We start from the raw sequence: 27973 nt of genomic DNA on the forward strand, positions 1-27973 counted from the left end.
GGAGAAAGTAACTTCAAGGGTCACTCAGTACGACTCCTTTCCTTTACAAACGAGGGCAGGAAAGCCCATGTAGTAGGAACGGTTTGTCCAGGTTTATAATTCATCAGGAAAGAATTCTTGGATGAACGGCTGAGTGAAGGAAGGGAAAAAGACAAAAGTGGTCACCTTCACTGAAAATGTCAACGCGGTGAACACACTGGTGTAAATATTAGCATTAACCTTGGTGTAAGTGCATTCATGCTACACGCTGGCCGATGTCTAGGGCTGAGACTCGAAATGAGCCACAGACACGTTTGTGTTTTGGCAGACACAGTGTGTGCAAAAATGAATGTATCTGTCAACATTTTAACATCGGATTTCATGTAAAACATCCAGCTGTCCAGTATCTCATGGAAAAAAACACCACCAACACCAACAGTTGAGCAACCTCAGGGCCACGTTCTGATGGTTGGAAAACTGGCAGGAGGTCAGTGCCCTGATGGTGTATACACACTCCACTTCGTTCCAGTCCACACCATCTCTATGCGTATTTGTCATGACTCCCATCATCTCCCTGGCTCCCGTAGGCATCTGTGCCCCCAACTTTGGTCTAAAGGAACTATAGCTTTTGGTAATACAGAGATAAAGAAATAATTTCAGGGTGCAGAGGGCACCACCACGGGTCAGACACTAAAGTCCTGGATTCTGGACAAGTGGTCTGGCAAGAGCAGGATGAGAACTGAAGGAGGAAGGAAGAGAGAACAAGAGAGGAAAGGTGGTGGCAGGAGGCCCAGGAGACAACTGTCACCCACTCCACAGATTCACCGATGAACACAGCGCCCCCAAGGCTGAGGGTTTGATGGGTTCCCCATTCAACCCAGCAATTAAACAAATAAACCCCATTATCTTTGTTTGGCAAGAAGGAAGCACCTAAGTGGGATGGGGCATTCAAAGTTCACAGATACGCACCCATGCATTAGCTCTGACTCACGGCTCTGTCCTTGAGAACGCTTTTTACTGCCTCTCACTGATCCGTTTCCAGTGAATTCAGGATGGTTTAAAGAAAAAAACAAAACAAGCACATGCCAACTTTCACCCCTGGAAACATGAAACACACATACACACACAGACTGGAGCCTCAAAATACTGTGAGACAATGTGGTAAAAAAACCAAATCGATTAGTAGATGGGGTCTTGGACGATGGATAGGAAGGTCAGCGTTATAACGTAGCTCCTTTAGCACTCAGTGGGCATCGGTGCAGGGGAGCCCGGCCAGCAGACTAGAGAGTTAGTGTTGAGTTCTTCAAGGCTTCTGCAGGAGAAGCAGGATATAAAGCCTCCTATGAGCTTTCCTGCAGGGCAGTCGTTCTCAAACTTGAGCCCTCACCCGGAGGGATATTTACAAGATGGGGTTACCAATTCATTAGGCCTGGGGCAGGGCCTGAGAATCTGCATCTCTGATTAAGTTCCCAAGTATGGCTGGAACTGCTGATCTGCGGACCAGACTTTGAGAACCACTGGCATAGGCAATACAACTAAAACTGCATTTCAAGGTAGTTTTTTTTTTTTTTTTTCTAACAGGGTACTTTGAAACAAACCTACTTCTAGGCTCATAGAAACTAATTCATTTTAATCAAGCTTTATGTGTTCTTAGTGAATTCTAACCAATGGGTAGTAGGCTGCTGGAATCACCTGCAGATTTACCTGCAGGCTGTAGTCAATCAATCTGATGAAAACTTGCTGGGGTTCAAGATCGTTAATGATTTTTGGACTAAGTCCATTTGTATGCAGAATCAGCAAAACTTAAACATCACCCAGCATCAGAATCACCTGGTGCAGATACCAACTACTACCTAAAACAGATAAACAAGTTTCTACTGTACAGCATGGGGAACTACATTCAATATCTTGTAGTAACTGATAACGAAAAAGAGTATGACAAGGAATATATGTATGTGTATGTATGACTAAAATATTATGCTGTACACCAGAAATTGACACAACATTGTAAACTGACTATACATCAACTAAAAAAAAAATCAGCTGGGAGGCTAGTTCAAATATTATTATAAAAGCACTGAATTGCTACGCTGTACCCCTGGAACTAAGACAATGTTGTACATCAACTATACTTCAATTGACAAAAACAGATTACTGGGCTCCATCCTGAGAATTTCAGATTCATTAGGCTGGGGGAGGGCCCAAGAATTTGCATTGTTAAGAAGTTTTCCCATGAGACTTCTGGTCTGATCTCTTTCAGTAGGTGTGTGCTTGACTATGAGCAGAGGAACTAGCTTGAGGGGAAGGGGGGCCCTGCAGGGTGTGAGCAAAGCCAGTAGGAGGGATGGGCTAAACAGTGAACTTGATTTTTTTTCCCCCAACAAAACAAAGAATAAATCCCTTCTCCAAGAACCTTTCCGGTTAAGACCTTCCACTCAGCATAATTCAAGTTCAGCAAAGTGATTCTGACATTCAGCCCCACTTACTAAAATAAGATTTTATTACCCGTAATAAACTACCTGACCTTATCTTTTTTTGTGTACAAGGAAGACACATAACATTTCTGTAACTTAATTTCTATCGTACTTATCCATGCGCTCATTTGATGACTTGGTTACAAAGCAGAATTTACGGAGTTTGCCAAATATTTACAACCTGCATAAAGTATAATGAGCAGTCTGGAAATTGTCTAAACTCAAATCCAAATCTTTGCATTCGGAACTTCATAATAACAGCTTATTTTTTGTAATCAAAGTAAGATTCAACTTGGTATAAAATAACAGACTTATTTGTGGAGATGTTAAATGAGGGTTGCCTTTCAGCCTTATGTACAGTGACTGTGTTTTCAGTTTGCTGTGTAGCGCCAGCTGTAACTTAATGAAAGACATCTGAGCCCCCTTCAACTTGCCAGAGACAAAATCCTTCCGAGCTGGCTGCCTCCTAAGAGAGAAAAAATACACGAGAGAAACAGAGCTGCTTTTCTAACTAAAGAAGGTTGTTAAAATATTTGGTGTAATTCGTAGAGCTTAGGGTAAAACGGTGGCCAAAGAGATGAGAAGATTCAGGAAAAAAGCTTTATTTTATACAGTTTAGGGGGAAAAAAAGGGAAATATTTCCTTCATGTGGCTGCTTCTATTGCTTTTTAAAATTTATTTATGCAGGGGATAGATAATCAGATTTATTTATTTGTTTTTTTCAATGGAGGTACTGGGGATTGAACCCAGGACCCTGTACATGCTAAGCATGCACTCTACCCTTTGAGCTACACCCTCCCCTCATTCTATTGCTTTTATTCATAGGTGTTTTAAGCGACATGACCTTCCAAGACTCCCTCACCTATTACCCAAAGGCACACTGTGTTCAAGGAAAAAGTGCCAGCAATTTGTTAGCAATTCCTTTTAACAGAAGGTTTTGAAGGAGAGGAAATGAGAGCTGAATTTTCTCACTGGAACAGCAGGAAGGATTTAGGTAAGCAGAAAGTAATGATCTAAACTGGAAAGGAGCCAAGACACCAGGGTTAAAACCTCTAGGCCTGTCATGGGATTCCTAGCAACAGTTGCGTTACATCCTGAAGAGTGCCTCTAAAAATAACCCTGTGGAGTCCCAGACCTTTTCTGACTCTCACTGAATCACATTTTCTCAGTCTTCTCCTCCAAAGATCATTCTCCTGGCTTTTCTTAGAGCTAAATGGCAAAAAGCCTGAGGAGAATGAAAGGTTATACGTATTTATCACCTGGGTTAGAATTTAGGGACTCAGTCAACATAAAAACCTCGATAGAACAGGTATCTACTGAGCACGAATACTACATGGCTTTGGGGATGCGGCGGTGACCAGGATACTGCCCTCATGGGCGGGAGGAAAATGATACATGAACATAGGGTTATAAAGACTGACAAGTACTGTGAAGAGAAATAAAGCAGGATAAGGAGTCAGGACGCACTGAGTGGAGGTGAGACAGGACGCTGAGGTGGTATTCCAGCAGAGACTTGAGAGATGTGAGGGAGGAAGCTCTGCCTGTAATGGGGGAAGGAGTATGTTCCAGGCAACAGGGACAGCATGTGCAAAGTCCCTGAGGCTGGAAGGAAATACAAAGGAGGCAAGAAAGACAAAGGCTGCCAGGGGAAGGGAAATAAGGATGGATTCCTGCAGGGCTCTGTAAGCCTTGAGCAGCAGAGCGATGTGATCTGAATTACACCTTAAAACCATCCCTGCAGCTGCTATTTTGAGAACAGATTAAAAGGGGGAAGGCCAAGGCCAAGGCCGAGGCACCAGCTGGCGGAGGAATGATATTGGCCTGGAGGATGCTGTTGTGATGTTGATGGTAGAAGCAGCTAGAATCTAGATCCGGAGTGTTTGGTCATGGACTGATCGTGTGCAGAGGATATGCGTGGTCTCAGAACCCGGAAGGATGTGGGTGAGAGGTCTGATGTGGACTCATGTTTACGGTACCATGAGACATTTATTTTGTAGGGGAGAAAGAAAGGTCTATAGACTTGAGCTCAAATCTTGTAAAGAGGTAGAGTGGCCAGGTAAGCTTTACTCTTTAAGCAAAGAGGGCAGCTTAAGAAAACACAAGCAGAGCAACAAAAGATGTCTTTTGTTTTTTGAAAAACCACAACCATTTTCACAGTCATGTGCTGGAAAATATTTTGCATTTATTTGAAAGCTCATCTCTAAGAAACTCAGATTCCATGGAAAATTGTTCTGACTCTTAAAACAACCACTTGAAATAAGAAGGAAAAAATGCCCAAGACCTCCTCATGGAAGTGGATGAATAAAGGAAATCAAATGGCTTTCTCAAAGTCAGGAAAGGTTCCACATGTGAAAGTTAGTCCTCAGTGAAGAGTATGTGAATTGAAGGTTGGCCCATTTGCCTGGATTAAATGTTTGGTTACGTGAATTTTTCAGAATGCTCAGACTGTACGTGTCATAAAAGCCCAAGAATTAAGAACAGACTCCAGAATCTCAAATAAATTCTCCTACACAAGTTCCATACTAGAAATCCTCTAAAAACTTGTATCTCACTGGTCAGACCAAGACGTGGTGGAGGCACACAGAACAAGCAAAACACTCTGCCCACCCAGAGAAATGCCAAACTCTCACAGTTAATAAGCTATTTTCCAACACATGGTACCTTTTTTCTCTCGCCTCGCATGCTTGCCAGGAGTCACTTACATTTGTTTCCAAACCTGTTTGTGTTGTAATAAAAATTACATGAACCAATGAGATGCGCTTGTGGAGAGGAGGAGGGTTATTGTGCCTTTAGGTGACTATTTGGAAAGATCTCTTTAAAGGCAAATTGCTAAAAATTGTTTTCTTAAGCTCTGGGTGAACAAGACAACTAAAGGATTAGGGAATGAAGTCACACGGTTGTAGGATTCCGTACTCCGATTGCTCCATGAGTGCCTTTAAAGTCTCAGTTCTACTTCAAAGAAACCAAACTGGATATATCAGACAACGCATTATGGGTGACATGCAGGCACAAAGCACATCCACCCCAACCAACAGACCCATACGTGGAGCAGAGACCGGCCCTGACACTAAACGACTGGCCAGCAACTGGACCACACTGAGAGGCTTCAAGTTAGTGTTTAAGGTTTGTAAGTGCTATTTTTCAAAATGATGACTTGCTTTAACTGAGCTTTCTGATAAACTGGCTAGGAGAGCACACAGCATATTCCACAGTCCCAAGATTCGGGGCTCCTAAGCTGCACTCATGTCAAAGTGGTCCCACAGACTGAGTCACCAACCCCAGCCCAGGCACACCAGGAGACAGCTTGATATTTCTCACTTGACCTGATTTAATTTATGAAATCTGCCATCGTTTTGATCTGCGGTAATTACATCTCTGTGTATTCTGTATAAATCCTCTCACTTCGATGGCTTGTGTGTTCTGTTAGGGACAGTAACACATACAGAGGAACACATACCTAGCAATAAAGTAGTGCTGATGGGCAAAATATTGTCAAGGCTGGAGGCGGTAGGTATTAGAATCTGGATTAATATAGTTATTTTAAGTTTCAAACTCAGGAAGTGGGCAGGATTATCCACATCCTTGTACACATAGTGAAGAAATGTTTTTCAATATCGTCTTTTCCTAGTATCTTTTAACCGAAAGGACATGCTCTAATAATTACAGGCTGTCCAGTTGGGATTAACACTGATATATTACACCATTAATGAAATATACAATTTTAACTAATAGTTCCCAGAAGCTGAAACATTTAGGTTCTTTAATAAGAGCAGACTTAAATAGTATTAAGTTTGAATTGAAAGATCCAGTACAGAATTATTTCATAGTCGTTACTTGTTTGGTGAGCCAATCTTAAATTCAGTGAAAAGGCTACTATGAGAAAAAAAAAAAAACAACAAACCCAAATCTTATCTTTAAGTACAGACTTCCACCTGAAATATACACATATAAAGCACGTACTCACGAGTACAGGTTGTGGACACAGCTCTTAAACAAAATGAACCAAGCCTGACAGCAATCAAACCGTGGAAAACAAAAACACTATGGATTTACTGATCTGAGCCATCTTCCCGGGACTGCCCTTGCCCGGGGGTGAGGTGGGGTGGACAGTATCACCCTGGAAATCAGGCCTGAGTTTTAGGCTGGACTCTGGCCTAGCTTGCTGTGTAGACATTGGCGAGTTCTTGTAACTCCTTGGTTTCCTTTTCCACATCTGAAAAATGAGGTGGTGGGAAGCCCGTCCTAAGTTCTCTCTCCAGCTCTAAAATTCTGTGATCAGAATAGCAAACACACATCAAGACACACTCGGAACTTTCCAAGTAACGACCCATGTAATCCACACAGCAGTCCTGAGAGCAGACATGTTGGCACTGTTCTTAGTTCACAGATGAACAAGATGAGGCTTAGAGAGGCAAGCTGTCTGTCTTGGTCACACAGCTGGGAAGCAGAAGAGCAAGGGATCAAGCCCAGATCACCTGGTCCCAAGCCCAGATCTTAAACTCACACGAATCATACTGTATCTTGTAATACAATGAGTTGACAAAAGCTAGGATACACAGGTCTACGAAACTACTTTATTTTTGCAAAATTTCAGGCAGCTAAAGAGCCTTATCCAATTAACAAATCTGTTTCTTTGTAGGTGGTCAGCATGGACTTCTGGGACTGAACGTTGCTATGGCAAACAGCAACTAGAAAGATCTCTGTAGCAAATAATGTACGTGTGAACTCCAAGGACCAGGAACAATGCTTGTTTAGATCAGCAGGGTTCAAGAAACCATTCAGACTAGGAGCTGCTCTGAGCACCATAATGAAAGAACTTCAAGGCACGGCAAAATCTGTTCTCTCCAAACGAGGTGATCTGGAACCATAAGCCAACCAGACAACCGCAAGCACAGAAGCAAGGCTCTCATGTGACATGGACCACCCACTCCTGGCACCAAAACCACAGCAAAGAGCTTCTCAAACTTCACCATACATACAAGTCACTGGGGGCCTTGTTAGAAATGAAGGTTCTGGATCAGTAGGTGTCGGGGGCCTGAGATGCTAATGTGTAAGGAGCTCCCAGGTGAGGCCTGTGCAGCTGCAATGTGGACCATACCTTGTGAGTGAGGGCGAACGAGCCTTGATGGTCTCAGAATCTGCAGAACTCAGTACTGCTCTGTAAAGCTCTGGGTCTAGCATTAAATCTTCTAATCTCAGTTTTTCAAATAATCTTACCTATATGTTCCTTTCAGATTCTAAAAGTCAGTATTTCTAACGATGACCTTTCTCATTCAACCTCGTACTGAGCTTCAACCTGCAGGATCAAGGGAGAAGGAAAATGCTACCTGCCCCCAACCCCCAATCTCCCAAACCCAGGTCTCTGCAGTGGAAGAGCAAATGGCAAAAGCCTCTACATACATATTATGCAAAGATAATGGGTACGCTGTTCACATGTAAAACTGCCCTGAAGACAAATGACTTGCAGGAAAGTGATTCCAATTTGAGGTTTTCTACTTTGGCTGAAATCTCCTTGAGATTTACTTGCTAGGGCAATGGTTTGCTGCTTATGGTATTAAGATGGACCATAACTCCACACTTTAGTAATAGCTCATTGCGGGAGGTGGAGGTTGAGTTGGATATCTTCATCATCTAGACCTGCACTGTCCAACAGGGTAGACAGGAGCCACGTGTAGCTACTGGAATGTAGCATGTCTGAATTGAAAACGCATCAGATTTTTGAAGGCTTTGCATGAACAGAAGAATGTAAAAAATGTTAATTGACTTTTTTATTGATTTCATGTTCAAGTGACATATTGGGTTAAAAAAATGATATATTGGGATAAAATAACCAACAAGTTTCTACTGTATAGCCCAGGGAACTATATTCAATATCTTGTATACTCTACAGTGAAAAAGAATCTGAAAACAAATGTATGTGTGTATACGTATGACTGAAACATTATGCTGTGCACCAGAAATTGACACAACATTGTAAACTGACTATACTTCAGTTACAAAAATATCTTACAAAAATGATATGATGAGTTAAAGTATTACTTTATTGAAATTAATTTTACCTATTCCTTTTGACTTTATAACTGTGGCTAGTAGAAAAATTTAAATTACACCCGTGGCTTGCATTATATTTCTACTGGGCAGTGCTGATACAGCCCCTGGCTACTCAAAAAAGTGTGGCTCTCAGACCAGCGGCATCAGCATTGATTGGGAGCTTGTTAGAAAAGGAGAATTTATCTTCACCTCAGACCTACTGACCCAGAATCTGAATTTTTATGAAACCCCTGGTGATTCCTGTGCACATTCAAGTTTGAGAGGCAGCTCCAACACAGCATTGTAGGTGGCTGGGCTGTTGGCATACGTGAGTGACACGCTAAAAGGGTGCTGCACATGATGAATTTTCAGGACCAACATTCCAGCAAGGCAATGGAAACATTTCTTTAAAAAGTTTTAAATGAAATTGGTATACAATTTAAAATATACATTAAAATTATATTATACACAGAAAATTAAGCACACCACATACGTACAGATTGAGAGAAAGGGAGGGAGGCTGCTTCACTCAGGTTACCTTAGTTACTTCTGGACTTTCAGCCACCATGTACGTGAAACTGATGTTCACCAGGTCGATACCACTGCAGACACAGACTATCCGCCCTTCCAGATCATTTTCTGATTTTCCAACAGCTTCAAGAGCAGCCAAAATTTTGGGATCCTGTACAGAATTATACAAATAGGAAAAAATGTTAGATCCCAGAGCATGGCAGAACCATGGTAAACAGAAACTACATTTGATGTAAAAATATATATCAGGGCAAATGTTTTCTTTCTATCTAAAAATGCCCAGGTATCTAGCATTATTCTAAAACCTGTACAGGTAAAATCTGTAACACTAGGCAGTACTAGAACTCAATTGGCAAGAAAGGTATTATAATATTACTGGTTTAGAAGTCTAGGAAGGAAGGTCTTTCTTTCAACTTTTGGTTGTAGTTATTGGAGGACCTGGGCTGTAGCAACAGGATGGAAAGGCTCTGACTGGGACCTGCTTGTGTCCACAAAGGCTGAAGAGGTCTCTCACAGAGGATGGCCACTGAAGGGTCACACATACACAGGGCACTGCCACAACCAGCAACCACAAGTTACTCAAAAATGAGATTGTCTTTCAAATACCTGGGCACAAAGAATGAGTATGTCCATCTCAAGAAACCAAAGCATCCTCATTTGGAATGAAGACTGCATAAGTTTACCCTAATTTGCAAATAAGACAGTGGCTTTGCCCTCCAAAAGAACTCAGGGGAAAATGCCAACCAAGTTACACAGAAATTTTAGCTAACATAAAAGAGGGTAGCCAAATGCAAAAAAACAAAAACAAAAACAACCCCCCCCAAAAAAAACAAATAACAAAAACAAAAAACAACAAAAAATCCCACAAAAAAATCAGAAACCAAATGAGAAACATGATCTTGTTTTAAACATCTAAAAACCTGCAGGGTTATTATGGAAAAGGGAATAAATACTGTGCTAGAATATTCTAGGAAAAAACATCTTTTAAATTCCTAGCACCACTATGCAAACAGCTTCCTATTCAAACAAATCAGTCACCGTGAAGAGGGCTTACTTATGTGCTTTGTCATTCTTTTTTCTCTCAGAGGCGAACTGAGCCTTCAAGGTGAGCCAGTGTCAGCACACACAGGTGTACAAATATGGAACAATCCACACCATGTAAATTTCCACGTCAAGCACAGACCAGAAGGGACTCACTGTTTGCTGAAAAAGAAGCCGCATGGAGTGGCAGTGGGAGGGGGTGCTTCTCAAATTAATTTCGGAATAAAGGGAACTGTTTATTTCGATTCTGGCATCACACACAGGTTGTCATTTTCAAAGGTTAATAATGATTTCTAATATCATTAAACACAATACAGTCCCAATCACCCAACCGTGAGAGATGACTTCTAAACTGTGCTGCTCTTCATTCCCAGCTGATGATTTGGAGGCGGCACCAGGTTAAATAGCATTGTGCGTTCAGAAGAACAGCAAACACCAATCACGGGTACCTTTGGGGTGGCTCCCAGCCGAACACTGTTGATGAGGGAACATTCTAGCACTTGCCCTTCCTGCAAAGAGAGAACGTAGCACAGCCGTGAGCCTAAATTCCGCCAGACCTATGGCGCAGATAAAGTAACCAGCAGGTGTCTGTGATGATGAAGGCAGTGCTGATTCGAGTAAGGCAGAAGCAGGATTAAAATAATAATAATAATAATAATAATAATAATAATAATAATAATAATAATAGTAGTAGTAGTAGTAGTAGTAGTAGTAGTAGTAATCTCCAACTATCAGAAATAGTCAAGACCCCAAACATTCCAGTTCAAATACATTTATAAGTGCAACTCTGAATAATTATAAAATGTTGTTACTTTTATATATACAATATCATTAATAACATATGTATATGATTAAATAGACATGTGCACATGAAAGATTAAGTGTGAATATGCTAACAATTATAAAACTTGATGCTACTCTTTGTAAATTCAGCCCAAAAGTTCATTAAATGGGTACATTGTGCCATGTGTTGAGTTACACCCTGGGGTATATAACCAGATGAAAATACCCTTAATACACATTTGCAGTTTTAGCGTGAACATCTCTCTTCTGGGAAACCTTCTTAACTCCCAAGATTTAAAACAGACTTGCCTGTAGTAAAGCTCTTGTAACAACCCGAACTTCTCCTTCACAACTCTTAATGACTTGTAACTCCTTTTTTTTTTTTTTTTGATGCCTAACTTTGATCTCAGGTTATCTCAGAGAATCGTGTCCTTAACCATCACTGGATCCCTAACCCCTGGCACATAGAGGCATGTTTTTAAAAATCTTGAATGAATGAATAAGCATAGGGCCCGTGTCCTCAAGAGGTGCTTGGTCACCCTTCGAGAAATGAAATGCCTTATCCCTGACAGCCGGAAGGAGTAGCTTGCTGTTTCTGTGCCATACCTTGCCTTCACTTCTCCAGGTCAGAAAGAAGCCAAATTCATCCACTTTGAAGAGGCAGTTGGGTTCAAACACATAAGATTCCTGTTAAAAAGAAATGTGTTGATCTGCATGTCTCACTCACACCATTTTGAATCTAATAAAAATGCAAGTATCTTTTAGCCTCTAAACAAGGGAAACTACATCCTGAATCTAATGACCATATTTCTTATTATATTATGGAATGTTTTCATTTTGAAACTTCCTTGCTTTTCATTTTTGCACTGAAAGACTGATCAATTTTCTATGGCATCTTCCTTTAGGGTAGTTTTTAGAACAAAACACACTAATGTCCTGAAGGTCACAGAGGAGAAATTTTCTCTAAGATCTTGGAAAAAGGGTTCCTGGAAGGAAGAAGGACTTTCAAGTTCTAGCCAACTGGTCTCCCCCGACACAAAAAGAACTGTTGCCAGTCCCTGACATAATATCAGAAATTAGGAGACAATTATTTTTAAGTCACTAATTTTTTTTTTTATCTATACAATTCAGCATTCAGAGTTACTCAGAAAATACTTGAACTTCTTGCTTTTATAGCCAACCTCATTTGGTATCTGGTAAACCAGGACTTAAGCAAGATTTGAGCTAATCAAAATATAGTCCTGGGACAGCAGCATCACCATCACCCGGGAGCTTGAATGAATTGTAAAATCTAGGGCTCAGGCCAGGCAGACTGAATCAGAGTCTGTAGGGTGAGGACCAGAAATCTGTGTTCCAATAAGCCGTCCACCTCCAGGTGAGTCTAATGCACACTAAAGTCTGAAATCACTGCTGTGGACTTTGACATCAGAAACGCTACTGAAAACCACAGAATCAAAATTTGAATCAAGAAGGAACGTTAGCCAAATGCAAGGGCCTGTTAGCTAAGTGGTATTTGCCTAAGAATTCCTGGTCTTTAGCAAGAAAGCACCATTGTTCTCAAGAGCACCAGGAAAATTCTATGTCAATGAAGGAAAAAAAAAAGGTGTTCAGGAAATGAAGTCAGATGCCCTCTGCCCTCTGTTTGCATTACACCGAGACTTGGCACCCACGTGTCAACAAACCCACACGTTCTTCTCATGATCTGAAGAGCTTGTCCTCCTAGATAATAACACCGTAATAGGGAACCGGTCTGGCAAACAGGAGCAGGGCAGTGACTTCAAACAAACAAAGGGTAAATACAGGATTAAGATTTCAAGCATAGTCCAGACTCTCAGTTTCACCCATCAAAACGTATCTCTGTAAATTCCAGGGAAGCAGCAACGTTCATCAAAGGAAACCCAACATCAAGATACTAGACCACCTTAAAGTGTCAGAATTCAGAGTCCCAGGGGCCCTGAACAAAGCCAGCCTTCGAATTTGTTTGGGTGGTTTTCTGACAGATGAAGCATTATCATACATACTTCAACCCCGTACCAGGTTTGTGCTCAGCATTGCAATCCCAGCAATGACTAAGACGAAGGAAGGGGTGTGGTATGACCTTTGCTTTTGGAGTCAAAACCCAGCTCTACCACTTCCTTATAGTGCACTTTCTCTTACAAAGACCCTTTCTAAGACTCAGAATCCTTATCTAATATAAGGAAGAAGTTACACTTAGCTTTTCGAGATTGAAATGAGATGATAAGTGTAGAGTACCTTTATGTTTGTACTACAAATGTGAATCACAGAGTTAGATTTCAGCAGGTGGTAGCCGCTCTCCCTAATGTGTGGTTCAGGTTGATATTTGTGGTAGCAAATTACGAACAACATACAATTGCCAATATGTGATGTTTTTGATCCACAAAAATGCACTTTTGGTTGGATCAACTTTTTAGAAAAGGCTTGACCCAGGAGTTGACACTTCAGATGGGTCAAAGAGAATGCGTCCAAGTTATCCAGGTGAAGTACGTGGCAGGCAGAGGGAGTGGCCCTTGTAAAGACATGTAAGCCTGACCCAATGGCAGGGACTTCTGAGGAGTTGGTGTGGTTAGAACATCTTAAGGGGATGGTAGGGGATGAGTCTAGTCACATAAATAAGGCTAGATCGGAAGGGTGTTGCATGCAACACCAAAGGAATTAAACTTGACCCCAAAGGCCATATAGAGTCTTACGTCATTACTGATTGAGAAATGAGAATAATCAATTAATTAAACCATGAGAATCAATACATTTTAGAATACTTCCCAAGGAACATCCTAATGGTAATGTAGAATCCTGGTGCACAGTGTTCACAAGCATGACCTAAAATGGTATTGACAGGGTAGACCCACAATGAACCAGCTCCCAACATTATTATGTATTCATGTGCACCCTATCCACTGCCAAATAAGGATCTGAGATGATCCATGAAATATACATGATAAGTAAGAATGGCTTTCTAGCTTATTTTGAGGTGGAACTTTCAGTTCCTTGGCCTCCCTAACTGCAATGATTTTTTTTTCGTTCTTCCTCTCTCAATTACTTAGTACCCTTGGACACTAATTCTGAATTACCACCTGGAAATTCAGATTCCACCCGAGAATTCGGAATCCCAACATCCCACTCTTGGACCATTTAATTTGATCCTTTTAGCCTCTAGCTCTACGATCCTCACTCTCCTATATTAATTTAACTTCTTTGCAACTTCCTATTCATTAGCCCTGCTGATCTCCCACTAACCACCAGACTTCCCTTCTTTTTCCTTCCATCCTTGTACAGCTTATTTACATGGTCCAATATCAGTCACTTCCTCATAAATATCCTCAACTCCTACATCTCATTTTCTGTTTTCTTGGTCAAAAAATTAAGTCCATCCTGTCCATATTTTATCACTGAGCTTGATGAAGAAACTCACAAAACTGGATTGTCTGGCTTTGGCTTAAATTCAAGATTACAAGTTTCAAGTGGATGGTCAACATGACTTTCAACCTTGTAATCCTTCCCTAAAAGGATCCCCGCTCTTCGAAAAGACTATCTCATTGCTTCTTCTCAAACCCTTTTACTCCCAGCCAATTACTGTGCTTCACTGACTAAAGGAAACTCATCAGATGGGAACCTTTCTTCTTCGTTCCTCCTAATGAAACATGGTTTCTCCCATCAAAGTTCAATCCCCCCACTTCTGCTCTAGGCTCAGTCTTCTTCCAGATTCCATCCTCTTTCACCTACACAGGATTTCAGTCTTTTGTTTATCACCACCCAATACATATCATTTTTTTTCCTCTATTAGATGATTCCTATCAGCATACAGGTATATTCTAGCTGTCCCAACTTCTTCCTTCATTGACCATGTTATGTCTCTGATCCCCTTTCAGGGCATAGAATCCTGAAGAGTCTGTCTATATGCACTGACTCCACTACCTCCCTTTCATACTATCTTTGACCAATTCCATCTGCCTTCAATTCCTACCCCTTGCTAACATGTCTCTGGCCAGGTTCACCATGACTGACTTTCATGCTGCCAAATGCAGGGCACACATTCCTTTTCTCATTTGATTTTGATCTCTAAGCAGCTGATAATTCCCTCCTCCTTGAAACACTCTCCAATCTTGATACCCTGGTTGTATTCCATTCATCTCTTTTCCTTCTGTACCCAACCTCTACACGCTCCACAGGAATTGGCTCCGGGAATTCTCCTTTCCACTGTTCCTAGATCTTTTTTAACCCCAGGGCTTTAATACCATCTATTTCTTGATGATTCCCAAATTTATAATAGCAGGCCAGTCCTGTCTGAGTTCCAAATTCAGACGTCTAACTCTCTACTTGATATCCCCACACAGGTGTCTCAAAATTAACATATTCATAATGTATCCATAATTCTTTACTCCTCACCCTCTCTCTCCAAGCCTCTCCATCACAAGACGTTCTGAGATCAATAAATATCACTAGTATCTATCCATTTATTGAAACGAAGAGTCATCCTTACCATTCCATTCATAAGTCCATTTTTATAGCATTTTTCATATATATCCATTTTACTCCATCTCCACCACTACCACCTTGGTCCAAACCATCACCATCTCTCCCACAGATTGATCTTCCCACTTGTACTGTTTCTTTCCACAGCAGCCATAGTGATTCCTCAGACTTTTAATCAGTTCATTAAAACCATTTAATAGATTCCCATCATATTTAGGATAAAACCCCAAGCCTAAAAGTCCTGCATCATCTGGCTCCTAGAGACTTTATCTCACATCACTTTCCATCTTTGATTTCCTTCCTGGTTCACTACAACCATCAGAACTCTTTTCCTTGAACTTCTTAAGCTCTTCTAGCCTCAGGGCCTTTGCACCTGCAGTTCTCTCCCACCCAGAAGTCTCTTCCAACTGTCCTTAGATACTCCTCTTCATCCTATAGGCCTCACCTTAATGATCCCCTCTTCAGAGAGGCTTTCCCTGACCTCTCCAATAGACCTTTCATTTTATTCTCTATTATAGTATCCTGATTATTTCCTTGCTTGCAACAAACATAGTCTGCAATAATTTCATTTCTTTGTGTATTGATTTATTGCCTGGCACCCACATCAGAGTATAACCTCCATGAGAGCAGAGTCCTTGAAACTTTCTCGTTCACTTTTGTGTTCCAAGAACTTAGCGCATCAAAAACAAACTGAAACTAAATTCATGTACTGAAAAATAAAATGAATAAAATATTTCACAGCTGGCCAGTTCATAAACCATAAATAAGAACTTACTCAAATTGAGGAAACTGACCAGACCCAGAATCCATCAGGGTCAGTCCCTGGAGGGCAGCTATGGACAGACACAAACACAAGGGCACTACACTGAGCCTGTCTCCCTGGAGGAACAGCATCTTTTTCTGATTCATACAAACTCATCCTAGAGGTTGGGTGTGGCTTTGAGGTACCTCCTAGGAATCCCTCCTGGATGAGCAGGACTGTTTGAAAGCCATGACCAAGAGACCATTTTCAAACTGGGATAAGAATTCTAGGCAAAGAGAAGGAAAATAAGGCCAAAGAGCAAAATAAGGACTGAGTAAAAGGCAGTGTTTTCAGTGTTATAAGGTCCTACACAGTGAAGATAAGATGCCAGTTTGGCTCGGGGCTCCCACACAACAAAAGCAAAAGGGGAAAAAGTATCACTAACCAGGTGCCCATATGGTACATCAAACATCAGATGTTAGGAGAGGCAACAGTCAGAACAGAAATTTCCCAGCAAGACCTCTAAGAAGGCCTGGCAGATGCTAATGACAAGGTTTCCAACAAAGCCCACAATAACTTGTCAGCTGTGGCCGGAAAATCCTCGGATCAAATGTGTTCAAACCACCCATGAAAATCTGAGGGCCAGTTTGTGACAGTCAGCTGAAAGGACCTGAAATATAACCTGTTTAGATTTCTTGGCACCTGCCACTGCAACAAACAGAGGGACCTGACCTCAGCGAGTAAAGACACACAAACTCTATTCTTTCTCCCCAACAGCAGCGTTAAATGTCACACAGGTACCTCCTGACCACAACCTGGGCTACGGCCTCGTGACCACATCCCCAGTTCTCTTGTCAGGAAGAAGTTCCTCCAGACTTGGGCACGGCAGGGCAGATGTCAGAGGAGGCTGGGCCCTTTCTCCCTCACAAATCTGTCTGTTTTGCAGTTAACAAATGACACTGGGAGTCTCCAGGAAGGGAGCAAACCACGATGGAACTTTCCGGGGGCTCAGAATTTCAGTTTTCATGTGACTTAGTTCATACATCACACTTATTTACAAAACAGAAACAGACTCACAGAGAAAACAAACTTACAGTTACCAGGAGGAAAAATGGAGGAAAGGGATAAATCAGGAGTTTGGGATTTGCAGATACAAATGACTATAGATAAAATAGATAAACAACAAAAAAGTCCTACTGTATAGCACGGGAAACTAGATTCAATAGCTTGTAATAACCTATAATGATAAAGAATATGAAAAAGACTATATATGTTTAAATGGATCGCTATGTTGTGCACTAGAAACTAATTCAATATTGTAAATCAACTGTACTTCAATTAAAATAAAATAAAATAAAATAAAATTCATCACAGTCACACTTTAGAGCTCAAGGACTAGTTAACTCATCCAGCCCAAACCAACTCTTTCCTGAGGTCCCTGGGAGAAATGATGCATAAAGAACAGAAACTCCTGTGAAATTGTGAACAAGTTTGGGGCCAGGTGGCCGTTTTATTGGGAAGAAGCCAGAAGAATCACTTTTGCTGGAAACACTACAGGTAGAAGCTATTCCTGCCTGAAGGATCCCTGGTCTGAGGGGCTGGTGCACCTAGGGGCTTCCGGAGACACTGCCCCCATTTCATCCAAGATACAGTATATTTAAAAGCTGTGTCTTTACCTTATTTTGAGAGTATTTTTCCCCTAACACTTGCTCCTTTAACAGTATTCAATATCACAGTCTATCTTCCAAAGATTCAACTTAATTCCAAAATGACTTAGATTCAAAATATTTCCCCTTTATTTCAACTTAAAAGTTATTTGGTTAAACAACATTTACTCCCACTTCTTAGAAGGAGTGGCAGAGATCTCAGTAGGAAGAAGAGTCTGATTGAAGAGGAGGAAAGTATCTCGGTGGGGTTTCTGGATCCCAGGCGGCCGACGTGATTTTCATTGTGATTTGTGGTTATTTCTCACCATTCCTTCCCCGCCTTCTCGCCCACCATCACTACCCAACTTAACTGCAAATGCCCCCACGCCTTTCTCTTGTGGGGTCTGCATCATCAAACAAGGAAGAGATACATCTTACTACCAGGGAGGGAGAGTAATTTTGGACCAGTTCATAAACGTGGTAACTCAACTTTACATACATTAAATGTTAACTGTTCAGGGACTCTTGGTGCCCGGGACTGGTTGGGTAGATTAGAATGGAGGGGAGCGAAATGCACGAGGAGTTCCACATTCCATCAGGAGACACCTGCTTTCTGAGAAAGTGACCCCTCAGGAGGCGGCCCTGGGGCCGAGATCTAGCAGTTTACTTTTCCTGGGTTTGAACATCAGCCTCCTCACCAGGGGTCAGCCATGGAATCTTCGAGTGGTGCCACTTAATCTCATCAGCCTTCGCCATCTGTAAATCGAGAAAACTGAGACCCACCTCACGGGGCTCTCAAAGCTGAGAAGGTCTAAGTGCCCAGGATCGCATACGTGCTGACCAGTTGGTAACAGTAATGAGAAAGCAGCTACGGTGTAATTCAGGGCGACTGGCCAAGACTGTCCCACAGGTTTTCTGTGATGATGCAAAAGGGACACAAATGTGCAAGATGAGTACAGCCCGGCGTGGAAGCCCCGAGGGCCGCGGGGGCCGTGAAGCCCTTGAAACGCAGCTGGTGCACCAGACGCCCTGAGGTTCTCTGTTCATTTTCGCTGAAACAGCTGCGTGTGGTTGGTGGTTACCACATCAGACGTGCAGTTTTTGAGATAAGGGGGAAAAAGGTTGGGAGGAGAGCAGTCTTTAAAGCCATGGCTGGTAAGGACCAGAAGCCCGTGTCTGTTCTGCTCTGTCAGCCTTGACCGAGCGGGTCCCACTCTGCCCAAAATCAATGGGTTTTGGGTTGTCAGTAAACAAACAGAGAGCCCTGGTAGGCTCTCCCTTTGGGTAAACATGAGGCTCCTTGTTTCCTGGTTTGATTAAACACTGGAGGAAGAGAAAAGGGCTTTGTTAATTAAGGCTGGAAAGAGACCAGGGAAGTCTGAGTTAGGAAAAGGCCACTTGGGGTCTTTAGCAAATATAAATAACACCATAAACCACAACCACCAAAACCGTGCTAAGCACAGGCCATGCTCTGAGCACTTTGTACACATTAACTTATTAACCTCCCAACTTCCTACAGGGGCGGTATGATTATTATCCCCATTTTACTGAGGAGGCCATCGAGGCATGGAAATTGTGTCTTGGCTGGTTTCGTGCAGCCCATGGGGCAGCGCTGAGACTGGTGGCTACGAGAAGCACACACTTGAATCACACCGGCTTTGAGACCCATAAGGGAGAGAATGACACTGCCAGGGAAGGGGCCCAGGTGACTGCCCAGCGCCACGCCTGCAGGAGGCTTTGCTGTTCGCCTGCCACGGAAGGCCGGTAACCATCACTCCGGTTAGAAGGGCTTCGGGGCCATTTCAGTTCTAACTACCGCTTTTCCTATGGATCCCCCCGTGAACCCCATAACCGTACAGAGTGTATTTATTACCATGTTGTGGTGGAGGGGTCTCAGCAGTTTTCCTCGGATCTCAGCATAAAGAAAAATTGTTTTGCTGTTCTGTCATTTTCCTTGTAGTCTGACAGACACTTTGAATCCTACACCTGTTTCTCTTCCCTGCGCTGCTCTGGCCACCAGGATCACAAGTAGCAGATCTGCAGGTCACTTCTTTCAATTGTATGGGACATTTTTGCTGCCCGTAGAGTGGCTGCCTGCTAATGTTGCCCCTAACTTGAGATACTTTCCCATTTTTTTTTTCTGTCTTCAACCTAAATCCCTAACGCATTTTATCCAGTGGTGCACATTTCTGCAGGACAGCTGACTTTGGAATGGGGAAGGACCACGTGTATATAAGCAAGAAACCCATCTCATGAACACACGAAATTATGGGCATTTTACATTGGTTCTAGGGTCTGACAGACCTGACCCCAACGTGGCTGGACACTTACTTACAGGTTGATGACCTCCGTCTCTTCATCTCCAAAAGCAAGGATGACAACATCAAAAATAACACCCATCTCACAGGCTACCTGTGGGCACTGCGGGGCTTGATGTATGATCTGTACCCAGTGCATCATTAGATTATCAGCATAATAACACAGTAACAGGGACTATTCCTCACGTTGCTACGACTGATTATGGTGAATCATCCAAGAAACAAATGTGGTAGATGCCACCACCCTTAGCTTACAGATTTTTCTCTGAGGTTAGCAAGTTGCCCAAGAGGACACAGAAGATATGCAGCAGAACTACATTTGCATCTCGGTGGAAAGAGCATCTCTGCCGTGTGGGTCTTCACCACGAGCAATAGTCCCCTCCTATTTCCACAGACCCAGAACACAGACCTGGAGGTCCAAGCATGAGGGAGACTCAGGGCTTGCAAATTACTGATGAGCTGGACTCGTTCAAAGTCTGGTTCCTGCACAGGACGGTTGTGCTGGAGGTCAGATTGTGTCTGTTTTTCTGCTCTCGAGCCAGCCTCAGTCTATGCATCAGGCACAGAGGACAAGTCGCCAGAAGCCAGAACATAGTTTCAGGTCTTCCCTCTGCGTGCACAGGTTGGGGAGGGGTGACCAGAGGAGACAGTCCCTGAGTTGGGAGCCCTTACCCTGCACCTCCCTGATGCGGCGGATCACACACACTCAGACGCTGAAGGGGCCAACAAGAGAGCTGCTCGGCAAGTTTCAAGGGTGTTGGACCTGCTATCTGGCCTGGATTCTCAATTCCACAGAAACAGAAGTGAAAAGTTCTCCCCCTCAGTAACCAATCATGAGCCTTTACAGAGTTCATTTTGTCAGAGAAGGCAGATGGCTAGATATGAGCAGAGAAATGGGACACAGACCAAATGACAGGAATTGGGCAGAAAGGAGGGACACAGGCCAAAGGCAGGAAACCACACATCATGTAAGCACCAGGGGTCCCTGGGCAGAGAAGGAAAAGCAGGACCCTCTGGGCTGATAAGTGGTCACAACTTTGGGGTGATGTTGGCCTGAAGGCCAACAAAGGTGGGAAAAGGCAGGAATCTCCAGTGTCTGAATGTAACCTTTTGCTCATTATGCCCTCATTTGAATAAAATCAGCCTTGCAGGTTAGAAGTCCCCATCATGCACCAACACCATGACACTTCTGATCCAGACTAAATAAGGACAAAAATCCCTCCTCCCTTTGGGAAGGTGGAGTTGGGATGAAAATCAGGGAATACGACCCTAAACCTTCCCCTCCCCAATGAATATTCTGCCCATTCATTTTTACATTCTATGTAACCAACTTGCCTAAGGAACTTGGGGCAGCCGCTCACCTGAACCTGCCCACTCTCCCCTTGAGTGTGTCCTATCCATTACTTAATGAATCCTCACTCTACTTTTTTAACCTCCAAGTCTTGTCTCTGAATTCTTTTTGGGACGGGACGAGAACCTGGAACACCGGTTACATCCACCAGCAGCATCTTCAGCAATGACCGTGAGCTGCGCTGGATCCTTATTCTGATTAACAAGTGGAAGGACTTCATACACTCATTTCATTTTATTCTGACCTCAGAAACGAAGACCATCATCACCTTTCTAAGCGACGTGGCTTGGAAGAGTCGATGAAGCCTACTGAACACCAGCAAGAGGAATCCACTGCCCCTTTCCTGATTGTTCTCTATTTTGAAAAGAAATGGAACACCAGCCTGATGGTGCTTATTATTAACAAGGTCTCTGCTATATCTGTGGCTCTGTGAGAATTCGGTCAGCTCAACGAGGATCTGAGTTTGGGGAGAGGAAGGCATTGCCTGGACGAGGCTCCTGGAAGAGCCAACCTCTCTATTTCTGTCTGCTCACTTTCCGGGCATCCATAGTTGGGAATCCCCGCTTTCCCTTTTACTTCTAGACAAAGATGTTACATCACTGGGGCTTAACTTTGAAGGCCTGCCAGTTTGAGATGCCCAACTCTTTGTAGCCATCTCTCTTTGTCCTTCTCCCTCCCAGAAGCATCTCTGTTGTGGGCATTTTGAGGCCAAGTCTGGATGCTCTCGGATCCGTGAAGGCTCTCGTGTTGTGGCAGGACACTGGGACAGGCTCCCCAACTCTTGCCAGCGAACACTGGACGAACTGATTCCTGAGATATTTGGCAACGACCTCACAGATTACAGAAAGAAGAAAAAAAGTCAACAAACCATGCCTTTAGAAGGAGTGGATGCTCACTCAGAGTAACTTTCTTGGGCAGGAAAGCTGTCCTGTTTGTCAGAACAGTTGTCGTGGCAACTAAAATAAGGAAACATTAAAGACCAGCTGATTCGGAGCCAGGGAGGAAAAGAAATGTTTTTGTAACAAACATTTACTGCAAATATTAAAATGTGTATGTCACCCTCCCTGACCCTGCCTCAAAGATTCTCTCCTTGAGCAAACTTTAGTCAGACTTCTCTGAATCTTATTCCCAGCTAGGCCTTGACTTCTGGACTTCCATGGCCCTCTTTGCACTGCACAGTGTTAGCGAGAATCCTGCGAAGTTGGTTTAGCCAGAATCCCCCACCCTCAGTATCGGACCACCCTTGAAATCTGATCTGGTTCAACCTTCACCATCTCCAAGGTGGTACCTGATCACCCTGGCTTGCCTTCAACAAGAATCCTGTTACGTTGGTTGAGCCAAAATCTCTCCTTACCCCTGATATTTTCTCTTACTAATTTTCTACCCACTGACCCCCACCTGCTCCGGGGCGATAACTCTCTTTTTTCTTTGTTGTATTCAGAGTTGAGCTCAACCTCCCTCCCCTCTTGCAAAAACCCCCGCTGCCGTAGGCTCCTGAATACGGTCTGTCTTATTCTTTAACGACTATCAAGAATAATGTTTTCTTTAACATTCCTCCACTTCAAAAAAAAAATTTCTAAGAACATACAGAAGATGTGGCTTTGCAGAAGTGCTTGAAACAGGACCATAAGCTGGTAAATCCTTCTTCTCAGTAAACCACTTCTAATAAAGACACAATTGGCTCCAGAATAATAAATGACAGGGGGCAAGAGGTTTGACATATAGTAACACAGAAGACATACATCTGAAGGGGCCGATGAAAGAAATAACATTTTGAACTAATGCCAAATGGAGCTAACAGTCCATGCTGAATAGAGTCATTGAAAGGAAAGGAATCTCAAATGACTGCCATGGGATTTCCCTTTGAATGTTTGCATTTCCCACTTAAATAATCCAGCTCATAAAAGTACTTTTCATTACACTAGCTGCACGATACGTCACTCCCTTCCCACTTTAATCTTCTGAAATAGCTTATGTTAAGGCTTCAAAGATACACAATCCTCACTGGCTCCCAGGGCCAGTCATGCCCTATCACTTTTTACTGTGTCTAAAAGAGGTGTAGAAATCACTGGAACATGCACACGAGGACCACTGCTAGCAACCTAGAGAATTCTGCAGTGAGCAGACTTGGCTTCCAAAACTGCTGTGCTGAAGGTTTAGAAGGTGACCCTGCGACCCTGAGGGGAGGGCTGCTGCATCACTTGGGTCATCTAGGAACAGATGCTGAGATAGACCTGGGAGGTATGAGAGATTTATTACAGGGAATGCCTATGAAAGAGAAAGGGGTAGGTGGGGAGAGCCTTCAAACCACAAGGCAGAAATAACACCCATGAAAGGAGGGGCGGGAGGAAAGAGGAGTGGAAAGGAAGGGTCTCAGACCGCGGTGCAGCTCTGAGAACATCTCCGCTCGGTGGATGGGAGCCCCCGGGCAAGGACCACCCACCAGACGGGCCTCATCTGGGGCAGGAAAGGGCCGGCTCCGGTCTCTGCCAGGTCACTCATTGGCTGGGAGCTGCAGCTGAACGTTGCAGGGGTGAGGATGCTGCAGCTGGAGGCTGTCCCCTGACTTCACTCCTAGTGACAGTTTTCTCCTGGAAGGAGATCTAAATGGCATGCTTCTGTGGCTGCCACAGATGACATCTCCTGCTAACCCTCCTCCAAAAAAGGAGCTCCAGTTTCAGCTCCTTGGTACCCTTTAAATTCCTTAAAAATGAGGAACCATTTAAACAACAATAAATTTGAGTCCCAGGTAAATAACAGAAATTTCCGGGTCATCATGGATGCTTACTAAGTACTTGTGAAGGGATGAATGAAATCCCTGCTGGGGACATACGGAGCAGTAAATAAAAACCAAGTATCTGTCTCTTGGATTATAAATTTTAGGGGGGATTTTGACAATGACCAAGAGGTAAATAAATAATATATTAAGAATTGATAAATGGGGAAATAAAATCAAAAAGGGTAAGGGGCTTGTGTGTGGTGGTGTGAGCACAGGTTTATTTTTTTTTAAGAATGATTATGAAAGCTTCTCAGATGAAGTGACTTGGAGGAGGACCAAGATGAAGTGAGGAAGTGAACCATGAGAACTGAGGATACTTGGGGGGAGAGCGGGAGCTGCAAGTGCAAAGGCCCTGGGGTTTAAGTGGGCCTAATATTTCCAGGGAATGTCAGTGGGACAGTGAGTGATGGACTGTGTAGGGGACTTGTAAGGAGACAGGAAGGACTACGGAAATTATTTGGAATGAGTTAGAAGTCACTGAAGGTTTAAAGCAGAAGAGGGATAATCTCTAACTTACATTCTGAAAAAAAAAAACTTAATTATTCCTCATAATACCTGTGAGGTAGGCATTAGCACCCCCATTTCCCAGACATGGTAGCTGTGGTGTAGTGCCTGGTGGGTTTAAGACTGGCTGATGATCATATCTCTTGAGCAACAAAGCCAGAATTGAAGCTCTTTTTGTTTAACTCCAAACCCATGCCCTTAACCAGTTTGTATATTTCATACCCTTTGAGAAAGAGCTCTCTGGCAAATATTTCACCCTGACTACCACTTAGCACAAACTCTTTCTTTATTTGCAAACAATATCCTGGCAACTTGGCTCTGGGGAGCATCCAAAAACTAGGCTCCTTTTTGCATTTCACTGAACTTAAGAGAATTATCAGGTACTTGGAGGAAGAAAATCCACAGCAGAAGAGCAATGGAGGCACCAGCAGAACTGTCCTCAGGGTAATTCTTTTTTTTTTTTTTTTTTTTTTGAGGTATAGTCAGTTCACAATGTTGTGTCAATTTCCGGTGTAGAGCACAATGCTTCAGTCATACATGAATATACACATATTCATTTTCATACTCTTTTTCACCATAAGCTACTACAAGATACTGAGGGTAATTCTCTAGCAGAAATAGTGTGTTGGCTTAGATGCCTGGGAAGTTGTATTAGCCCATTAAAAGTTCTGAAGAGGCACGATTTCAGAGCAACTGCTTACTATATACGGTTTTAAGAATATGTAGTTTAAACAAAAAGGGAGGAGAGATGAATCTGAATGTAGAAGGTAGAACAGTGGTTACCAGGGGTTGGGGATGGGTGGGGAATGGGGAGTTATTACCCAATGGGAACAGAGATTCAGTTTGATAAGATGAAAAGTGTTCTGTGTGTGGACAGCGGTGATGGTTGCACAACAATGTAAATGTACTTAATGCCACTCACTAAACTGTACACATAAAAATGATTAAAATAGTAAAATAAAAAAAGTAGTTTAAAAACCATATGTTCCTTATTAATTTATTAGAATCAGTGTTAAGTATTAGAAGACAGGTTTTCCTGCTGAGGACATTTTATGTCTGTTTCTATTGACTGAAAGGAAATATTATGTTCCTTTCATAGAGTATATTTCATCTGTTGTGTGAGTTTGATTTTTTTTTAATTAAAGACTAAAAAGTCCTGGTTAACACTTTTTTATCCTTAAATGCTGATTTTTATTGATCATAAGAGAGAGGTATTTGTGTTTTTAGGGGTGCTTATGAAGTACCTATTTACATTTAGAGGTAAGTATATGAAAAATAATTTTTTCCCATCCTCATTTCCTTGAAAGAATCAAGTTAATTAAGAGCTCCCGACTGTTGCAGTATAATAATTATGGTCTAAAATAGATACAGCAAGTGGGTGACTAAAAGAATTAAACAGTCTCCAATACTGAACTTCAGACAGATTTTAAATAAAAATATATACATATATATTTTATGTCATACATATTTTCAGAAAAATGCTTCTTTGTGTAAGGGGAGGAAAAATTTTTCCTTGACCCTCTTAGGGTTCCTGGCTGGGTCTGAAAATTACACTGACAAAGACAAATTTAGCAGGAGAAAAGCATACAGATTTATTTAATATGAGTTTGTAGACTAAAAAAAAAAAAAACCCAACCTAAAAGCTGAGAATTACATTTTATTTGGCGGACTTACTGAGGACTTCAAGCCTGGGAGGCAGCCTCACAGATCTGTCTAAGGGGTTGCTCTGAAGAGGTAAGGGAGAAGCCAGGATATATAGGAGTTTTTGCAACAAAGACCAGGTAGTCAGAGCATCAAAAGATTACTGGTAATTGAAATGAACCCATAAACTTTTGGTCAACTAATCTTTGACAAAGGAGGCAAGAACATACAATAGAATAAAGAGAGTCTCTTCAGCAAATGGTGTTGGGAAAACTGGACAGCAGCATGTAAATCAATGAAGCTAGAACACTCCCTTACACCATACACAAAAATAAACTCAAAATGGATAAAAGACTTAAACATAAGACAAGAGACAATAAACCTCCTAGAAGAAAACATAGGCAAAACATTATCTCACATACATCTCAAAAATGTTCTCCTAGGGCAGTCTACCCAAGCAATAGAAATAAAAGCAAGAATAAACAAATGGGACCTAATGAAACTTACAAGCTTCTGCACAGCAAAGGAAACCATAAGCAAAACAAAACAATAACCTAAAGAATAGGAAAAAAGTTTTGCAAAAGATGAAACTGACAAAGGCTAGATCTCCAGAATATATAAGCAGCTCATACGACTTAATAAGAAAAAAACAAACAACCCAATCCAAAAATGGGCAGAAGACCTAAACAAGCAATTCTCCAAGGAAGACATACAAATGATCAATCAAGAGATACAAATAAGCACATGAAAAAATGCTCAACATCACTAATTATCAGAGAAATGCAAATCAAAACTACAATGAGGTATCACCTCACATCAGTCAGAATGGCCATCATTCAAAAGTCCACAAATGACAAATGCTGGAGAGGCTGTGGAGAAAAGGGAACCCTCCTACACTGCTGGTGGGAATGCAGTTTGGTGCAGCCACTGTGGAAAACAGTACAGAGATTCCTCAAAAGATTAGGAGTAGACTTACCATATGACCCAGGAATCCCACTCCTGGGCATATATCCAGAAGGAGCCCTACTTCAAAATGACACCTGCACCGCAATGTTCATAGCAGCACTATTTACAATAGCCAAGGCATGGAAACAGCCTAAATGTCCATTGACAGATGACTGGATAAAGAAGAGGTGGTATATTTATACAATGGAATATTATTCAGCCATAAAAACTGACAACATAACACCATTTGCAGCAACATGGATGCTCCTGGAGAATGTCATCCTAAGTGGAGTAAGCCAGAAAGAAAAAGAAAAATACCATACGAGATCGATCATATGTGGAATCAAGAAAAGAAAAGAAAAGAAAAGAAAAGAAAAGAAAAGAAAAGAAAGAGAGAGAGAGAGAGAGAGAGAGAAGAAAGAAAGAAAGAAAGAAAGAAAGAAAGAAAGAAAGAAAGAAAGAAAGAAAGAAAGAAAGAAAGAAAGAAAGAAAGAAAGAAAGAAAGAAAGAAAGGGACAAATGAACATAAAATAAAACAAACAGACTCACAGACATAGAATACAAACTTGTGGTTGCTGAGGGGGAGGAGGGTGGGAAGGGATAGACTGGGAGCTCGAAATTTGTAGATATTGACAGACATAAGTAGAATAGATAAACAAGATTATACTGTATAACACAGGGAAATATATACAAGATCTTGTGGTAGCTCACAGCAAAA

The 27973-nt window shown here is 42.2% G+C and overlaps 1 protein-coding gene across 5 annotated transcripts in view; it reads right to left on the reverse strand.

The window, feature by feature from the left end:
* Window positions 1-27973, reverse strand: part of PLCB4 (phospholipase C beta 4) — a 384175-nt gene that overhangs the window by 117496 nt on the left and 238706 nt on the right. For all 5 annotated transcript variants that reach the window (XM_074346931.1, XM_074346929.1, XM_074346932.1 and 2 more), the window contains 3 exons: window positions 11445-11525; window positions 10505-10564; window positions 9022-9165 (listed from right to left, as the gene is read on the reverse strand). In XM_074346931.1, the coding sequence (XP_074203032.1) occupies window positions 9022-9165; window positions 10505-10564; window positions 11445-11525 (285 nt within the window). The remainder of the gene's footprint in view (window positions 1-9021; window positions 9166-10504; window positions 10565-11444; window positions 11526-27973) is intronic.

This window comes from Camelus bactrianus, chromosome 19, assembly GCF_048773025.1.
Source record: "Camelus bactrianus isolate YW-2024 breed Bactrian camel chromosome 19, ASM4877302v1, whole genome shotgun sequence".
In the NCBI taxonomy this organism is placed as follows: Eukaryota; Metazoa; Chordata; class Mammalia; order Artiodactyla; family Camelidae; genus Camelus; species Camelus bactrianus.